This window comes from Telopea speciosissima, chromosome 6 (genome assembly GCF_018873765.1).
Source record: "Telopea speciosissima isolate NSW1024214 ecotype Mountain lineage chromosome 6, Tspe_v1, whole genome shotgun sequence".
NCBI lineage: Eukaryota > Viridiplantae > Streptophyta > Magnoliopsida > Proteales > Proteaceae > Telopea > Telopea speciosissima.
In genome coordinates, this window is record NC_057921.1 from 65,873,645 (window position 1) to 65,888,552 (window position 14,908).

The following is a 14,908-nucleotide window of genomic DNA, read 5'->3' on the forward strand; positions in this document are numbered from 1 at the left end:
CTTCTGTTGGTGTCATGATGCCTTGTAACCCAAATTTTATGGGACTGAAGTGCCCTTGTCCTCTTCTACTAGTGTTTGATAAAGTTAGGGGCATAATTGAAAAGGGTTTTGATGTTGATATGTGTGTTTGGCTTTGGCTTTCACTGAGTAATTGCACACCAGACTCAGGTTATTTATCAAATTGCAATTAATTCTGCTTAAATCATTTTTCGCCGTTTCTTTTTCCTTCCTTTTGTCTCACCAGGCCACCACCATCTCCTTGTCTCCGACATTGTCTCTCGATTGTTGCCATTGATTTTGACGGGGACATATTTTTGTTGTGTGTTCTCAAGTGTCAGTTGATATCCATTCTTTTTACCCGGTAAGATGAAACTTTATTGAGGAGGATGTGACGAAACTGAGGCTTCAGAGAAACAGAGCTTCAAAAGCCAGGGGAGAGCTCGTAGTGATGGTTTGGCTACAAGGGAAGCCTTCATCAAGCACCAAATCAAATTGGATCCTAAATGCATGAGATATGGAGAGGAGTTAGAATCCGTTGATCACATTCTTATCCATTGCCCATTCGTCCAATCATTTTGGTTTGGATGCCATCTATCTAGGGGTGTAAATGAAAGCCGAAATTTGTTTTCGTATTCATGCCTGTATCAGTTTAGCACTATCTGAATCCATCCCAAAACTAAATGGATGCAGATACAGATAGGTTATAGCTATCCAAAAAGCTATATTTATATGTAAACGGATAAAATATCCGATTCGTATCCGTGTCCGTATACATTTAGCACTATCCGAATCCATCCGATAGCTAATCGGATGCGGATGCGGATATAGCACTATCCAAACCGAATCCAATCCGTTTACAGTCCTACATCTATCTCTTAAACCATCTCAAAATCGAAATTCTTCCTTTTCAAAATGGGTAAGTCAGAGGAAGGAATTTTACAGAAATGGAAAATCAGATGGTAAGAGGATAGAAAGCTTGGCAAGTTTTATTTCATGGTACCTCTGGAAATCTCACAATGAAGCAACTTTCAGAAGAGAGAACAGATCCCGATTAAAGTGATTTCGATAGCCCAAAGAGCTCAAGAGGAATTCCTGGAGGACCGAGGCTCTTCTACTATCCCATCTGTTCACTCCCTTCAACAATGGACCCCTTTGAGTCCTTTTTTGAAGATAAATTGCGATGCTTCGTATGACCCTTGAGATCACAGATGTGGAATCGGAGTAATAATTAGAGATCACAATGGAAGTCCTTGCTTGGCTAAATCAGTAGTGGCATCGTTTAATGATATCTCTGAAGGGGAAGCTCTAGCGGTAGATATGGGATGCTGAAGGGTATTGTGATTGGAGTTGAATATCTCATGGTGGAATCAAACAATAAGAAGATTATATTCTACCTAAATGATATGGGTAAAGTAGTTCCTCAAATCTCTACCTAAATGATATCGTTAGGGCACATGCCTTGCCTTGACGACTCAGAATTTTTCCCTAAACTATTAATATTATGGGAGAGAGTTCTTTGAGCAAGCAACATAGAGGAGGAGCGAACCAATGAGGTGCGACAAAACAATATCATCTATTGATAGCAACGAGGTCATTTCATGTGAGGAGGAGAGAGATAAGCATAGAAGTGCTAGCATACCCTGTGCTGATTGCTCAAAGAAAATATTATGGGCAAGAGATCATTGCATGATCCCGTAGCATCTACACTAACACAAGGGGCCGATGAGAGGCATCAACATGGATATAATTTTTTATTTTCATAGAGGCGAGTGGTAATTTTGTGTGATCTTGTGTCCGGGCATAGGCTCCACACATCCAAGAACCTTTTTTTTCCCTAACATGGGAAAAGGTTCTCTAAGTTGTCATGTGGGGTGTGCAAGCAATTTTGTATCTATCTCTCTCCTCAACAGAAATGACATCGATGCCCCTCATATGTATGATACCATTTTGATGCACTTCACCGGTGCGCTCCCCTATGCCACTTGCTCAAGAACTCTTTCCCATATTATATATAGGGAAAAAGAATACTGCCTAGTCGTTTGTAGCCTACATCCAAACACAATCCCCTCCTGAAATGACCATCATGCCCTCTATAAAATGAAAAATCCTCCTTAATCTATGCCCCTACCCTACGTGCTCCCATTGCCCCCTCCGGCCTTCTCCCCCCCTCCCCAAAAAAAATAAAAACTGTGCACCCGCGCGTTGTACTCTTAGTTAGTAAGTTCGGGAACGGCAATTGAACGGGAACGGATACGTACGGCAATTAAACGGACTAGACGGATACCCCCCCCCCCCCCCCCCCCCCCCCCCCCCCCCCATACACTTTTAAAAAAACGGGCATATATTCATTATATAACATGCATTCACCACCTAATAAACAAAATAATATCATGATTTTATAAACTAAAATAAACACAATAATATAATATCTTATATTACATCTCTAAGATTAGCACTTAAAATATCAAAATATCAATAAAGTAGTCTCTAAACGAGAGAGACCCACACCCCATAGGGGAGAATGGTTTTTTTTTTTTTTTGGTTGAACCATAGTGGAAAATGTGAGAATTTTCAACCAAAAGTGAAGTTGAGGTTAGATTTCCACAAAATTCCAATTTCAGACAATGAGAATAAGAATAAAACAGAAATAAGGAGACCTGCAAGGCATCTTAAAACGAGAACACAACAACTGAAGCTAAAAAAAAAAAGGAAAAATTATGTGATTAACTACAAATGAGAATAGGGAAAAAATAGGGAAACTTGTTGTTTACCAAATTAATTAATCCTTGTAGATAAGAGTGAAACAGAGGATAGGTGAACGTGGATTGTGGTGAGAAACCGAAAATAAAAAAGGTTTCCCGTTTCTATTTTCCATGGAGATGCAGTTGGAACTTGTGATTTTTCGCTTGATTAGCAAACAATACGAAATAGAGAAAGGGATACTAACCACAGTGGAAGAAGTTCTTCCGAAGAACAACAGTGGAAGAAGAAATAAACAAGGAGAAACCGCCGCCTGCCGCCGTCCGCTCGCCGCCATCGCCGCCGCCGCCGCCGCTGCGCCGCCGCCGCTGCCGCTGCCGTCGCCCGCGTGCCCCGCTGTCGCCGATGTTGTTGCCGTCGAAGCTTTGACGATAGCAGTGTTGAAAGGAGATGGAGGGGCTGCCGCCTGTTGCCTTCTAGGGTTGGACTTTGGAGTGAAAACGCAAATCACAAAAGAAGAGAAAGTGAAATCGTGAAAAATTCTAATCTTTGGGGTTTTTTTTTTTTTTTTTTAAAAACATTAGAGTAAAATTTAAAAAGTATAAAAACGTATAATACCCGAATTATACGAATATAATACGCGATCGATTAAAAACGTGTTTTTTATAAAAATACGGGAAAGTGCGGGACGGGAGTATTATGCGTTCAAAAATTTGGGTACGCAGTATAATACGCGTATTATACGCGTACTTACTAACTAAGGTTGTACTAGCGTTAGTCTGTTCATCAGGAAACGAAAGCCTACATCGCTGGACAAAACTACCCTTGGATACATTTCCTTATTCTTTGTCTTCTTTTTAAAATTTTCCATCCACAGGCCCACACTACTGCGTCTATATATAGCCGTTTCGGTTATTTGGCGCCTCTGTTCTTCGAATCCCCTGTAAGAGGCAAATGGGGAAGCGAATACGAAGAGGCAGCTCGATTTGCTCCTGTTCTTCTCCCCGATCGAGTTCTATCAATCCAAACTCTATTTTCTCCTGGTAATCTGTCTTTCTCTCTGCAAAATTGAATTGAATTGAATTCGAAATTTTGAAGTTTTTGACTAATCGATAGTTCGATTCTATAAGATCTAGCGGTAATTACTGTATTTCAAGGTCAGAACCAGAAATCCATCGGAATCTTCTTAATTACCTATACTATTAGATCTTACTTTCTGAAGTTATTAAGGAATACTACGTCCTTTCTGATCGATAACATCAGATCCGACAGTGGATCCATAGCAGTTTACTTAAGAACTAATACTGTATAAGATGTTAGCGAGATTACCGTCATTTTATCCGGAATTCCAGTTTCTGATGCTTTAGGGTCTTCAAACTAGTGAACATACTGAGATTTCAATCACTGCAATGAAAAAAGCTTTTCATCCGTCGTTATGACATTCAGTAAAATTGGAACAAGCGGATGGATCGCCATACTTCAACTTCAACGGATTTGGTGAACGTGCTTTCTTTTGGACAAGACAAGCTTTTCTCTCGGAAGGTTATTCCTCAGTTTCCGGTAGATTTTGTTTATAGCACGAAATTCTGACCATCATAATTCGTTCGTTTTCCAAAAGCATTTTCAGCTTGGAAGTTCACTGATCTATTGATCATAGATTTCAGATTAGCTTCCACTAGTAGAACAGTTTTCAGAACCTCAAAACACTGAAACTCTTCTCTGGAAGGTTTTTTAGTTCTATTTGCAACCTGGAATCGGTTTTAGCTGAACCTAACACATTAAATGAAAATTTCTTCTGATCTAGAACTGTGATCCCCGTTGAGAGGTACGAAACAAAAGATACTAGCATCTTCGTATGTGCTTCTGAAGTTTTCGGATTCGAATTGTTGAAAAAAATTGATCAGCATCCTCAACAGATCTTGCGATCTAGATAGTTTTCTCTAAAATTTTGTTTTCGTTTTTTAAATAGTAACTGCCAATATAGTTTTGCCGGGAATGACGCTCACTCAAAAAGGTAAATGCCAACTTCCGACTATTTAAATTTTACATCGGTTGGAGAAGGATTTGCGAACTACGATATCCTAATACCTGAACCGTGTGAGATGAGCTTCTGTATTTTTTTGTTTCGGTGAAGATGATTATATCGTCTCAGGTGTTACAATTTCTTTTTCGTATCATTTTGATTTTTCGTGAACTCGTACGAAGGTATGAGGAGGACATATGGACGGAGATCGCGAAATTCTTGGACGGAATATCTCTGGTGATGCTTGGAGCAACGAATCGTTGGTTCCATCACATCGCCATGCAAGAATGCGTATGGAAGTTTGCATGTTTGCGAGATCTTCGAGTCCCGCAACCCGAACACGTGGATTTCAAGTGGAACAAACTTTACACCTCAGCTTTTGGTAAAGTTTCAATTAAATGACATTCCATAGAACAGCCATAGTATGGTAGTGTAATACACTAATACCTCACTTCACCAACTTTCGATCTCTGACAGATGGGAGTCACTCTTACTCATTTCATCAACAAGACAAACACATAGGTGCGTTGAATCACCTGTTGAACACTGAAGATTCCATATAGATGACCATGGCTTAGTTTAAACAATCAAATATGTTTTCAATTAACTTTGTTTTCTACGGTTGAGTAGATTGGATGAGAATCGGCGCGTTTTCCTTTGTGTCAACGGTTGCCCTGCTGACGGAGAAGCTGTCCTCTCCTGTGGCAATCCCACAAGGAGGAGGCACAGAGCAAATGGCGCGGGAAACTGGTTCTTGTGTCTTGAGCAACATTAAAGCGGGAATTTGGATAGCCGGTAAGTTTTTGTTTTTGTTTTTTATTTTTTGATTCCCTCTCTAAACCGACTTTAATGGCCTCGCTGCTGGTCTTGTTAATGGTGTCATTGCTCATCATTAGAGGAATCAGGCGCGTTGCAGCCAGAAATTAACTATAGCATAGCACTAACCTGTAAAGCGAACCTTTTTTGAATAATGAAACTCATTATAGAGCTGATTGAGTGTTCGATGGGCCCTTGTTTTTCAGATCTACAGCTCGTAAGATGCCCTGCCTGCAACCTCATCACATGCGAAGGTGAGAATGTTTTTCCGTACCTTCGGATTTAAAAGCTAAACGCCCTGCTCCCTTCCCAGTAGATTCCCACTTCCTACAGACACGGAGGATATGGCAGTTTGAATAATCCAGCAAGGACAAATCCAATAAAACAGACAAAGTTTCTCGTTTCGATCACCAATTCAATGAATTATATATCGCTCTCAGCCAGTATATTATTAGCAGGATAATCATTGCATGAGAATCTTTTTCTCCCAAAGCTGTGGAACATCTACGAATTCATTATCATTTGCTGGATAACTTTAGGATCTTGCATCTATTTGAGCCGGTGTTTTCTAGGTTACGTTGTTTCATATGAGATGGAAACCATATCGTGAGAGAGACCTTCGACTTCGAGTCTCTCGCACAACTCAGTGCTATGAAGTATAAACAGCAATCGCTTTGTTCAGGGATTCAGACCTCCAGATAAATTCAAAATCTCTAGTGGTGGTGGGACCAACCAAGATGGATTTAGATTGAAGTGGTAGAATTACTCCAGGCTTACTAATCTGGTGTCTACTAGAGCCTCTGCTGAATGGGGTGATAGAACAACCGACCCTAAACAGGGAGAGCAGCAGGTTAATGGGTCTACTTCTAGAAAACGCAGGTCCCTGACGTAACTATTCCTTGCAAATTTTCTGCAGGAACGATGCAGACGTTAGATGCAAGGCACATAGAGCTTTTCCTAAACGAGGAGTACAAGAAAGGGAGCTGGCAGTATGAAGAAATTGGATGCCACGAAATAAACAAGCACACAGACGGAGCCATGGCAGGCATTTTTGACATGAGGCACCTAAAGGATTCTTCTACCTCTGGTAACTGTCTTCAGTCTCAATATAATAGCGAGCTTAACACAACTGAAATAACAGAACTCGGGTCCAAAGCTTGGACTGTACATCTTAGGTAATTTCACAAGCAGTTGTTGAAATCCCTTTGGTTGTCGGACTTGGAGTACACAATCTGGTGTTCATGCACTATAATAGTCACCAGCAAAGTAAATTTTTTCCTACGATTAGCACTGTATTGCTTTATAACCGTATTTAGTATACAAATTGAATGGCAGGGGTTTTGGATCTCAAATCATGGGTAGGGAAGCCCAACGATTGGCAACCCAGGGCCCGAGTTACTTCACATGCAGTAGCTGTGAACACCAACTTGCAACAGAATGAAGGTGCATCACCACCAATTTTGACAAAGTTCACTCTCTCTCCCTCTCCTCTCTGCCGATGCTCATCAATTCATTTAAAACGATGGAGCTAACAACAATCAGAAAAAAGAACAAATTTTTTTTCCCTGTTATTTTGGTCAAACAGGAGTCGAGATTTCTATTAGATACTTTTAACATGGCTACTTTTCTTACCAAAAAAAAACATGGCTACTTTAGCTAACTCTTTCTGTGAACCTCTGCAGGAATTCATGTAAAATACCAAGCAATGAGGGCAGGAGCTGGAGGTGAAATTGTTTCAATACGAATCTCTCAGCAACTTATCTGATAACCCAGATAATCCAGAAATGATGCAACTTCTTGACAATCAAAAAGTGTAGTTTGCAATGTAAAGAGTACAAAAAAACCAAGTTCAGGTGCTTTGATTTGTCTTTTATCCTGTCCTGAGCATGCATTGTTAATAACAACCATAGTTTTAAGGGCAGAAAGATCTTGCTTTTCTTTTTTCCACATAGACCCTTGCAGATCTTGGGAGAGCACAATAAAGTCTATCATCTGATTCGCTCCTTTTCGACTCTCCACATCTTTTCGCAAGTATATTTTCTCTGACTACTCAACACCAACACATATTGGAACTGTTTTAAGCCCAATCCAAGTGGTCTCACTAAGTAATCCAGACTAATCCGAAAAAGAAAAAAAAATCTTCTGGACTAAATATTTGGACCACAATCATTAAATCACCACCCTGACACTACACATGCAGGCTATAACCCAGCAACTGGCAGCAAACCAATTAAGGGATAATCCAAAAGTAAATGTCCTATAATTAAAAAATTAAACGGGCTCAGTTTGGATGTGAATAGAAACTTGAATTATAGCAAAAGAGCCTGTTCTCAGATATCCATAGTATGTCAGTAACCTTTGTAATAGACTGCATCATGGGTTCTTCAATTATAATATATTTGCTGAAGCTTGTGTTTGCTATACATTCTTGGAATGCATTCATACAAATGCTGAAATGCATTCCTAACATAGAATTAGAAGGCTGTTTGGAACAGGATATTCTCGTTCTCAGCCAGAAAGCACGTTCCAGAATGGGTGTGTATTCTCTAAAATCCAAAAACGAGAATGCATACCCAACATCTCTTGTTTTTGTCTCAGAATGTGTTCTCGACCTAGAATGCATAGCAACCATGATTTTCCTGAACTAAAAACCCAGACTATGTGAAAATAAATGCTAGCCCTATGAACACGTAGGGAGGGCAAAATCTACAAAACTGGCCCTACCTGTTACACATGGACTTCAAAAAATAAGAAAAATAAAAAGTGAAAAACTACAAATCCCACATGTAGAAAAAGAGGGGGCTGGTTTCAGAGTTTGTAGCCATACCTGTTCCAAGGGTTATGATGTTTCTCCTATGTGAATTGTCAGTTCTACGGATGGCCAACTCTAGCTGTTAATACTTCATATGTCATTAAAGCAGTCCTTTTTACCTTTTCTGATTCCTCTTTACAAATCAACGCAACTTAAAAGTTATACCAGTATGAAGGCAGAAAAATTAAAAGATCAGTAAAGGTCATTCCATGAGAATGCAACTGTTTCCATGATAAATATGAAAGACATCAGAGCTCACTGGTATCCCATAAAAGGCTCATTATAATGTCATTTTTCTTTTGTTATTGTAGAGTAAAATTCCCAACTAGTCCATCCCATCTATAACATTGTATAAAAGAACAAATTTCCCTTGAGGTATATGTTTGATATTTCACAAAAGAAAGAAAATTAAAGGGGAAAAACATGCCAACATACCATCCTCTGTTGTTGGAGATGTAGGTCAAAATATCAGAAGCAGCCACCCAACTGCCAATATATGAATAGGAAAATAAATAAAATAAGAACAGTGAAAAAAAAATTTGACTAATTTGGCCACAAATCAGGAAAACAACAAACAAACAAGCATTAATATTTTATTACATGAACACACACAAAGAGGAAAAACATTTAACCAGTAGTACCCTAAGGCCTTCCTTGGAGGATCCTACAGCCTAAATTAGTGATTCAGATCCTATGAAATAAAAACTATCTTCCACATCATTGATTATGCGACGAAAGATACTACCAACCAGAATCTGAAGAAGAAGAGAACAACTGGAAAAAGCTATCTAAACCCAAGATGGATTCAGTGTGTGTTTCCACCGTGGCCTACCTTTTATTTATATAAATCTGTCCAACAGCAATTGTATACCTAGTAGGAATACAACACCTAATTACACAAACTAAAAAGGAAACATGAAGGAAGGTAAACTCAGACTCAACTTACTCCACAACAAGGGCACTCAACTCCTAAAACATCTTAACACTCCCCCTCAAGCTGGAGTATACATATATCAAAAGAAAGCTCCGGCTTGGCCCAACAAGAATAGAAATTAAACACAACACCAAACGCCAATGAGCACGTAAAGAAACATCATTCATGAATCAATATCAGCTCAAGCACACAAACCATTAGCAATATCAGTAGATAATAACCGTCGTATCAAACAAATCCAATCAACAACGAGCAAAATAAGCGGTAGTAAACAAAAATCGCAATCCACAATATCATAACAGCAACAACAATATCAAAAGCACTTCACAAAGAAGGCCAGTAGTAGGTAGTCAATCTTCTCAAAGATGGATAAAAATGCAGCATCCAACAGTTACATCAAAAGCCCTTATGAGGGAAGGCAGGTAGTAAGTAGTAGTGAGATTTTTCCTTTGAGTGGTGGATAATTGTTTTAATTCTTGGGCTGGGTATTGAGATGTGAGATTTTCCTTTGAGTGGTGGATAATTGTTTTTATTCTTGGGCTGGGGTAAGGCGGGAACGTCCCCCTCTTGTTTTCATCCTTTATTGGAGTTCTTTATTAATAAAAGCTTAGGGGCTGGCCTGTGTCCCTGTTAATATTCAGGTTTTTAAAAAAAAAAAAAAGTAGTAGTCTGCTCAAACAAAGGCAGATATTGAGCCCCAAACAAAGGTCTCAGATAATAACTCCATTGATAAATAGGCAGTATATGTAACTTTGGACTAGACAACATCAGAAAAACTCCAATGATAAAAAGGTAGTATAGGTTACTGCGGACAGATTGGCAGTATAGGTTACTGCGAACCTGATTGGCAGTATAAGTTACTGCGAACCAGATAGACAGTGTAAGTTACTGCGAACCAGATAGACAGTATAGGTTACTGCGAACCAGATAGACAGTATGGTTACGGCGGGCGGACTAGACAACATCAGATTGTTATAGACCAAATAAATATGAATTGTTGTTGAATACCATCTTCACAGATAAATTATTGCTGAGGACATGAACAAATAAATAATTGCAATCTTCAGATAAAAATAGTCTTGAGCTAATGACTTGAACAAATAAGAGAATAATAATCTTCAATAGCAAATAATAGAATGATAATTTTCAATCTCCTCCTCATGTGTAGAATTACACGTGGACAAATAATGTTCACCAATAATCAGCATGTTTAAAGGGTATTTTGGAATTTGAAAGATGAGAGGACACAAGGGGATATGTAATGATTCACAAGGGATACACTTGGAAACAAAAATAAATTAAAGGAGAGGAGGGTAAATCTTTAATTTGAGAAGCCAAAAAAGGGTATGACCAGAATTAAGGGGAGTGCAAGGGTATACTTGAGATTAAAAAAAAATTAAGAGACAAATTGAATAAGACGCATAGGCAAAGGTAAAATTGGAAAACAAAGCAATAAGAAGAATCTAAAAAAACTTATCGTCTTCAACCTCACGCTAAACAGAAGTACAGAATCAGCATAGCCAAGAACCACTTTGATTCAGTGATATACTGATATCCCCCCATCTTCGATCCAATCGGCCGAGGGCTTCAAACATCAAGTTGCCTCACCAAACCACATTGATTCCAGCCGGATTTAGGTTCAATCTTCAACAATGGAGTGGTAAAGTCTAAATAGCAATCGAACAAACAATAGAAGTCAGAACTAGACAAGAGGGCTCCTTCATATAGACACTAGTCCATACCACGATGAAGGAGGTGGTGTGGATCTTTGTTGAGGCGGATAACCAACAACCAAAGTGAAAACCATGGCGCTAAGAGGAGGTGACAACCAGTACCAACATCTACCGAAGAACAAGAACAAGGACAATAGCAATCAAACAACCAATAGAAGTCAGAACTTGTGATCGACATCAACGATACCACAGAAACACCTTGAATCAAAATCAGATTCGTCTCCAATACCGTAGAAACTAGCAGCAGAAACCTTTTTCAAGAATGGAGTGAATGTAGATGAGAACCTAGATTCAAATTTCGGCGGCAAAAGTGGGAGAAATTAACAGAGCAGGTATGATTGAAACAGTAACAGTAGTAACTTTTTTTTTCTTCTTCATCGCTCTGGTACCATCTGACGAAAGATTATACCAGCCAGCATCTGAAGAAGAAGAGAACAATTGGAAAAAGCTATCTAAACCCATGATGGATTCAGCGTGTGTTTCCACCGTGGCCTACCTTTTATTTATATAAATCTGTCCAACAGCAATTGTATTCCTAGTAACATCACCTAATTACAAACTAAAAACAAAACTAATATAAAAGAAAGTAAACTCAGACTCAACTACTACATGACAGGGACACTCAGCTCATTTACACACGCGATGTATAAAAATAGAATATTTCATATACATGCCCAAGTTTTCGTCATATTTTCCAATGATCATACCAAGTTATATCCAAACATATACCACATCATAGTTGTCACAGCATCTAAGCGACCTAAGGCGCTGGAGAGGGTCCAAAAACATGGCAAGACCAACAAGGCGCACAAGTCGACCAAGGCGCCTGGACGCCTAGGCGGCACCTAGGCAACGCCTTGACAACTGTATACCACATTGTATTTTTCCAATCCAGAATTTACTATGGTCCAGAATAAAAAAATTTAATCAATTATCGGGGTCTAAGCAGGCTGATTTCAAGTATTATGAATGTAAGAAGGTGCTCCACTATGTGGCAGAGCCAAAAGCCAAAAGAGGTGAAGTATGTTTAAACAAGACAAGATAACAGTGCAAAAAAATATAACTAAAGGATCAGGAACTTCAATGTCCATTGCTTATTTGACGACTAATATTATGGAACATCTTGTGAAAGAATAAAATTCCATAAAGAATCATTTAATCCAGATGCTTGAGATTGACTAAAACCATGGCATGTAGCAGAGGTTGAGTGAGGAATCACCAGATGTCTACTTCATTCAATATGAAGCAATGCTGTTAAGTAAACCACCAATTGCAATCAGATATTATAAATTTAAAATTTTAACCGTGAGACTAAATAGCTGCCCTGCCCCAGATACGTCATAGGGTAAAACGGTCAGTTCAGGCTCTATTCCAAGGTGAGTGGACCACCGGATTGCATAGGGAATAAAAAGCAAAGGAATTTCTGGATTGGAGGTACTTTTGGAGAGACTTGAATCCCCACTACCATAGTATATTAGGAAATATTTTTTTTTTTTTTTTTTTGGTGGGGGGGCGGGGGGGGGGGGGAGTTGGATTCAAGTTTTGTTGATTTTGTAATTGTTCTTGGTCACTTTTATTTTGTCCACATTAATTTTACTTTATAAATAAGTAGTTAAAAACTATCAAAGGTGTTTATATATATATATATATATATATATATATATATATATATATATATATATATATGCAAACTCCACCTGGTTTCAAGTTCTTTGCAGCTGAGAATAAAGTGTGCCGTCTCAAGATTCAAGAAGGCTCTCTATGATTTGAAATAGTCACCAAAAGCTTGGTTTAATAGAGTTAGGCAAGCTATGTTAAAGAATGAATACTCTCGAAGTTAGGTTGAGTATACCTTGTTCATCAAATCTGACGAGCAAAATCACTGCTCTTATTGTCTATGCAGATGATATCGTTGTGATAGAAAATGATCAAGAAGAGCGACTCATGACCTAGTTAACACAACAATTTGAAATCAAAGGCATTCTAAAGTTCTGTTTGGGTATTGAAGTGGAATGATCAAAGAGAGGAATCCACATCTGTCAGAGGAAATATGTGCTAGATTTACTGAAGGAGACTGGAATGCTAGGTTGAAAACCTGCTGACTCTCCAATTGACCAGAATCACAAGTTAGGGGAAGATAAAGAACTTCCATTGCTTGATGCAAGGAAGGTATCAAAGACTAGTGGGAAAATTGATTTATCTCTCCCTCACATATCCTGACATTACATATGCAGTTTGTGTAGTAAGCCAGTGTATTATCAGTGTTCCGTATCGTCAGGAATCTGAAGTCTAATCCTGAAAAGGGGTTGTTGTTTACCAAACATAATCACTTAAGGATTGAAGCCTATACTAATGCAGACTGTACTGAGTCTATGATGGATAGAAGATCCACACAAGATACTCCACGTTTGAGGCTAGGAACTTAGTCACTTGGACATGTAAAAAGCAGTCAGTTGTGACTAGATCAAGTGTTGAGGCTGAGTTCACGGCTATGGCCCAAGGAGTATGTGAACTCATGTGGTTCAAGGGTGATGATTCAATGAGACTATTATGGTGCTCATAATCCAGTTCGGCATGACCGTACAAAGCATGTTGAAGTTGATCGAACTTCATAAAAGCAAAGATCAACTCTGGGTATATCTGTACACAATTCATAAGGACTGGAGATCAACTAGCAGATGCGCTAACCAAAGGAGTCAACCCACAACAATTTCATACTCTTCTAAGCAAGTTAGGCATGCATGACATCTATTCCCCAGCTTGAGGGGAATGCTAGACTAGTAGTCTGTGGGGGTATACATGTCCTTAATTGTAATACCCAACATTGTAAGGGTGTTCTTGTACCTCTTCCATTTACGAATATATGTGTGATACTGTGTAGGTCAAAGGACAACAGAGTCTTCACACCCATCTCTTCTTCTCCTTTCTTTTTTCCTTCCTCTTCCTCCATCGACTTGAACTGAATCTGTATCTTACCAATTCTGGTCCTTTCCTGGTAGAATACACACACTATTTGTAACTTGAGGTGCCTCATCCAATTACAGACCTCGACCTCTTCAGCAACAAGCCCATGCTCTCCATAGGACTCGATAATCAATGAAAAGGTCACAAGAGTGAGAGCAACTTCTTGTTTTTTCATCTGTTCAGCCACATTCCACATGGTTTCCCAGTGACAAGTTCGGCCAAGAGTTTTGACGAGTTATTCATATTCAATGGAGATAGGTTTGTAGTGAGGTTGGATGCGAGCTCAATTGAAGAACAAAATAATTCAGTGTCCGACTTCAATCGGCTTCAAAGAACGTTGTAAATGAGTTCAGAGGTGGCGTTGATTCGCATCTTGTTAAGGGTTCGATTTGTGTAGGAAACGCAGCGAACAATGTTGGAGATGTGGTGGATGGCAGCAAAATAGTCGTACTCGTAGCTTCCTGCTTCGTTTTCTCCATGGAAGTTGTTGTCTTCAAGATGGGAAGTCTAGGTTTTGAGAGATCACAAGAGATGGATTGTTATAGAAGATGATAGGGACAGAGGACCACTTTCTCTGGAACAAGAAGAGATGAATCTTCTAAGAAGAGGAGCAATTGCAGAGATAGGAAAAGATCAGAGAAGCAGAGGAGCTCCATTGATCCCTGCAGGTGGATCATGCTACAACCTCTTGCAATCATAGTTATCAAGGCGACGCCTTGGGCGCCATGGCGGGCGCCTTGCCGCCATGGCAGTGTCGCCTTGAATTTTGCCTCTCTAAAACGCCATGGTCGCTTTCCAAAAGCCTAGTTCGTTCCACAGGAACACAAAACAAAGCAGTGTTGCCAAACACATTTCTACTCTTTTTGTGTTACTGTGGAACAAAAGATTGGCACCAAACAGTGCACGTAAGAGGTCCTAGGAGATGG

At 39.3% G+C, this 14,908-nt stretch overlaps 2 protein-coding genes across 3 annotated transcripts in view; one reads left to right on the forward strand and one right to left on the reverse strand.

Moving 5' to 3' along the window:
- Positions 1–3,633: 3,633 nt before the first annotated feature.
- Positions 3,634–7,430, forward strand: LOC122665264 (probable F-box protein At3g61730). The gene is made up of 8 exons (XM_043861369.1): positions 3,634–3,743; positions 4,906–5,105; positions 5,201–5,245; positions 5,354–5,518; positions 5,746–5,793; positions 6,456–6,626; positions 6,875–6,982; positions 7,222–7,430. The coding sequence occupies exons 1-8, from the start codon at positions 3,655–3,657 to the stop codon at positions 7,302–7,304; spliced, it is 909 nt and encodes a 302-aa protein (XP_043717304.1). The 5' UTR covers positions 3,634–3,654; the 3' UTR covers positions 7,305–7,430.
- Positions 7,431–8,610: 1,180 nt separating this feature from the next.
- LOC122663738 overlaps positions 8,611–14,908 on the reverse strand; it is a 28,403-nt gene continuing 22,105 nt past the window's right edge. For both annotated transcript variants that reach the window (XM_043859377.1, XM_043859378.1), the window contains one exon: positions 8,611–8,837. In XM_043859377.1, coding sequence (XP_043715312.1) covers positions 8,820–8,837 — 18 coding nt within the window. In that variant the 3' untranslated portion in view covers positions 8,611–8,819. The remainder of the gene's footprint in view (positions 8,838–14,908) is intronic.

Excerpts from the sequence above, each read along its gene's own strand:
- LOC122665264 (XM_043861369.1), top strand. The coding sequence starts at position 3,655 with ATGGGGAAGCGAATACGAAGAGGCAGCTCGATTTGCTCCTGTTCTTCT. Across the intron at positions 6,627-6,874 it reads AAAGGATTCTTCTACCTCTG|GGGTTTTGGATCTCAAATCA; the intron begins GTAACTGTCTTC and ends ATTGAATGGCAG. Across the intron at positions 6,983-7,221 it reads CAACTTGCAACAGAATGAAG|GAATTCATGTAAAATACCAA; the intron begins GTGCATCACCAC and ends GAACCTCTGCAG.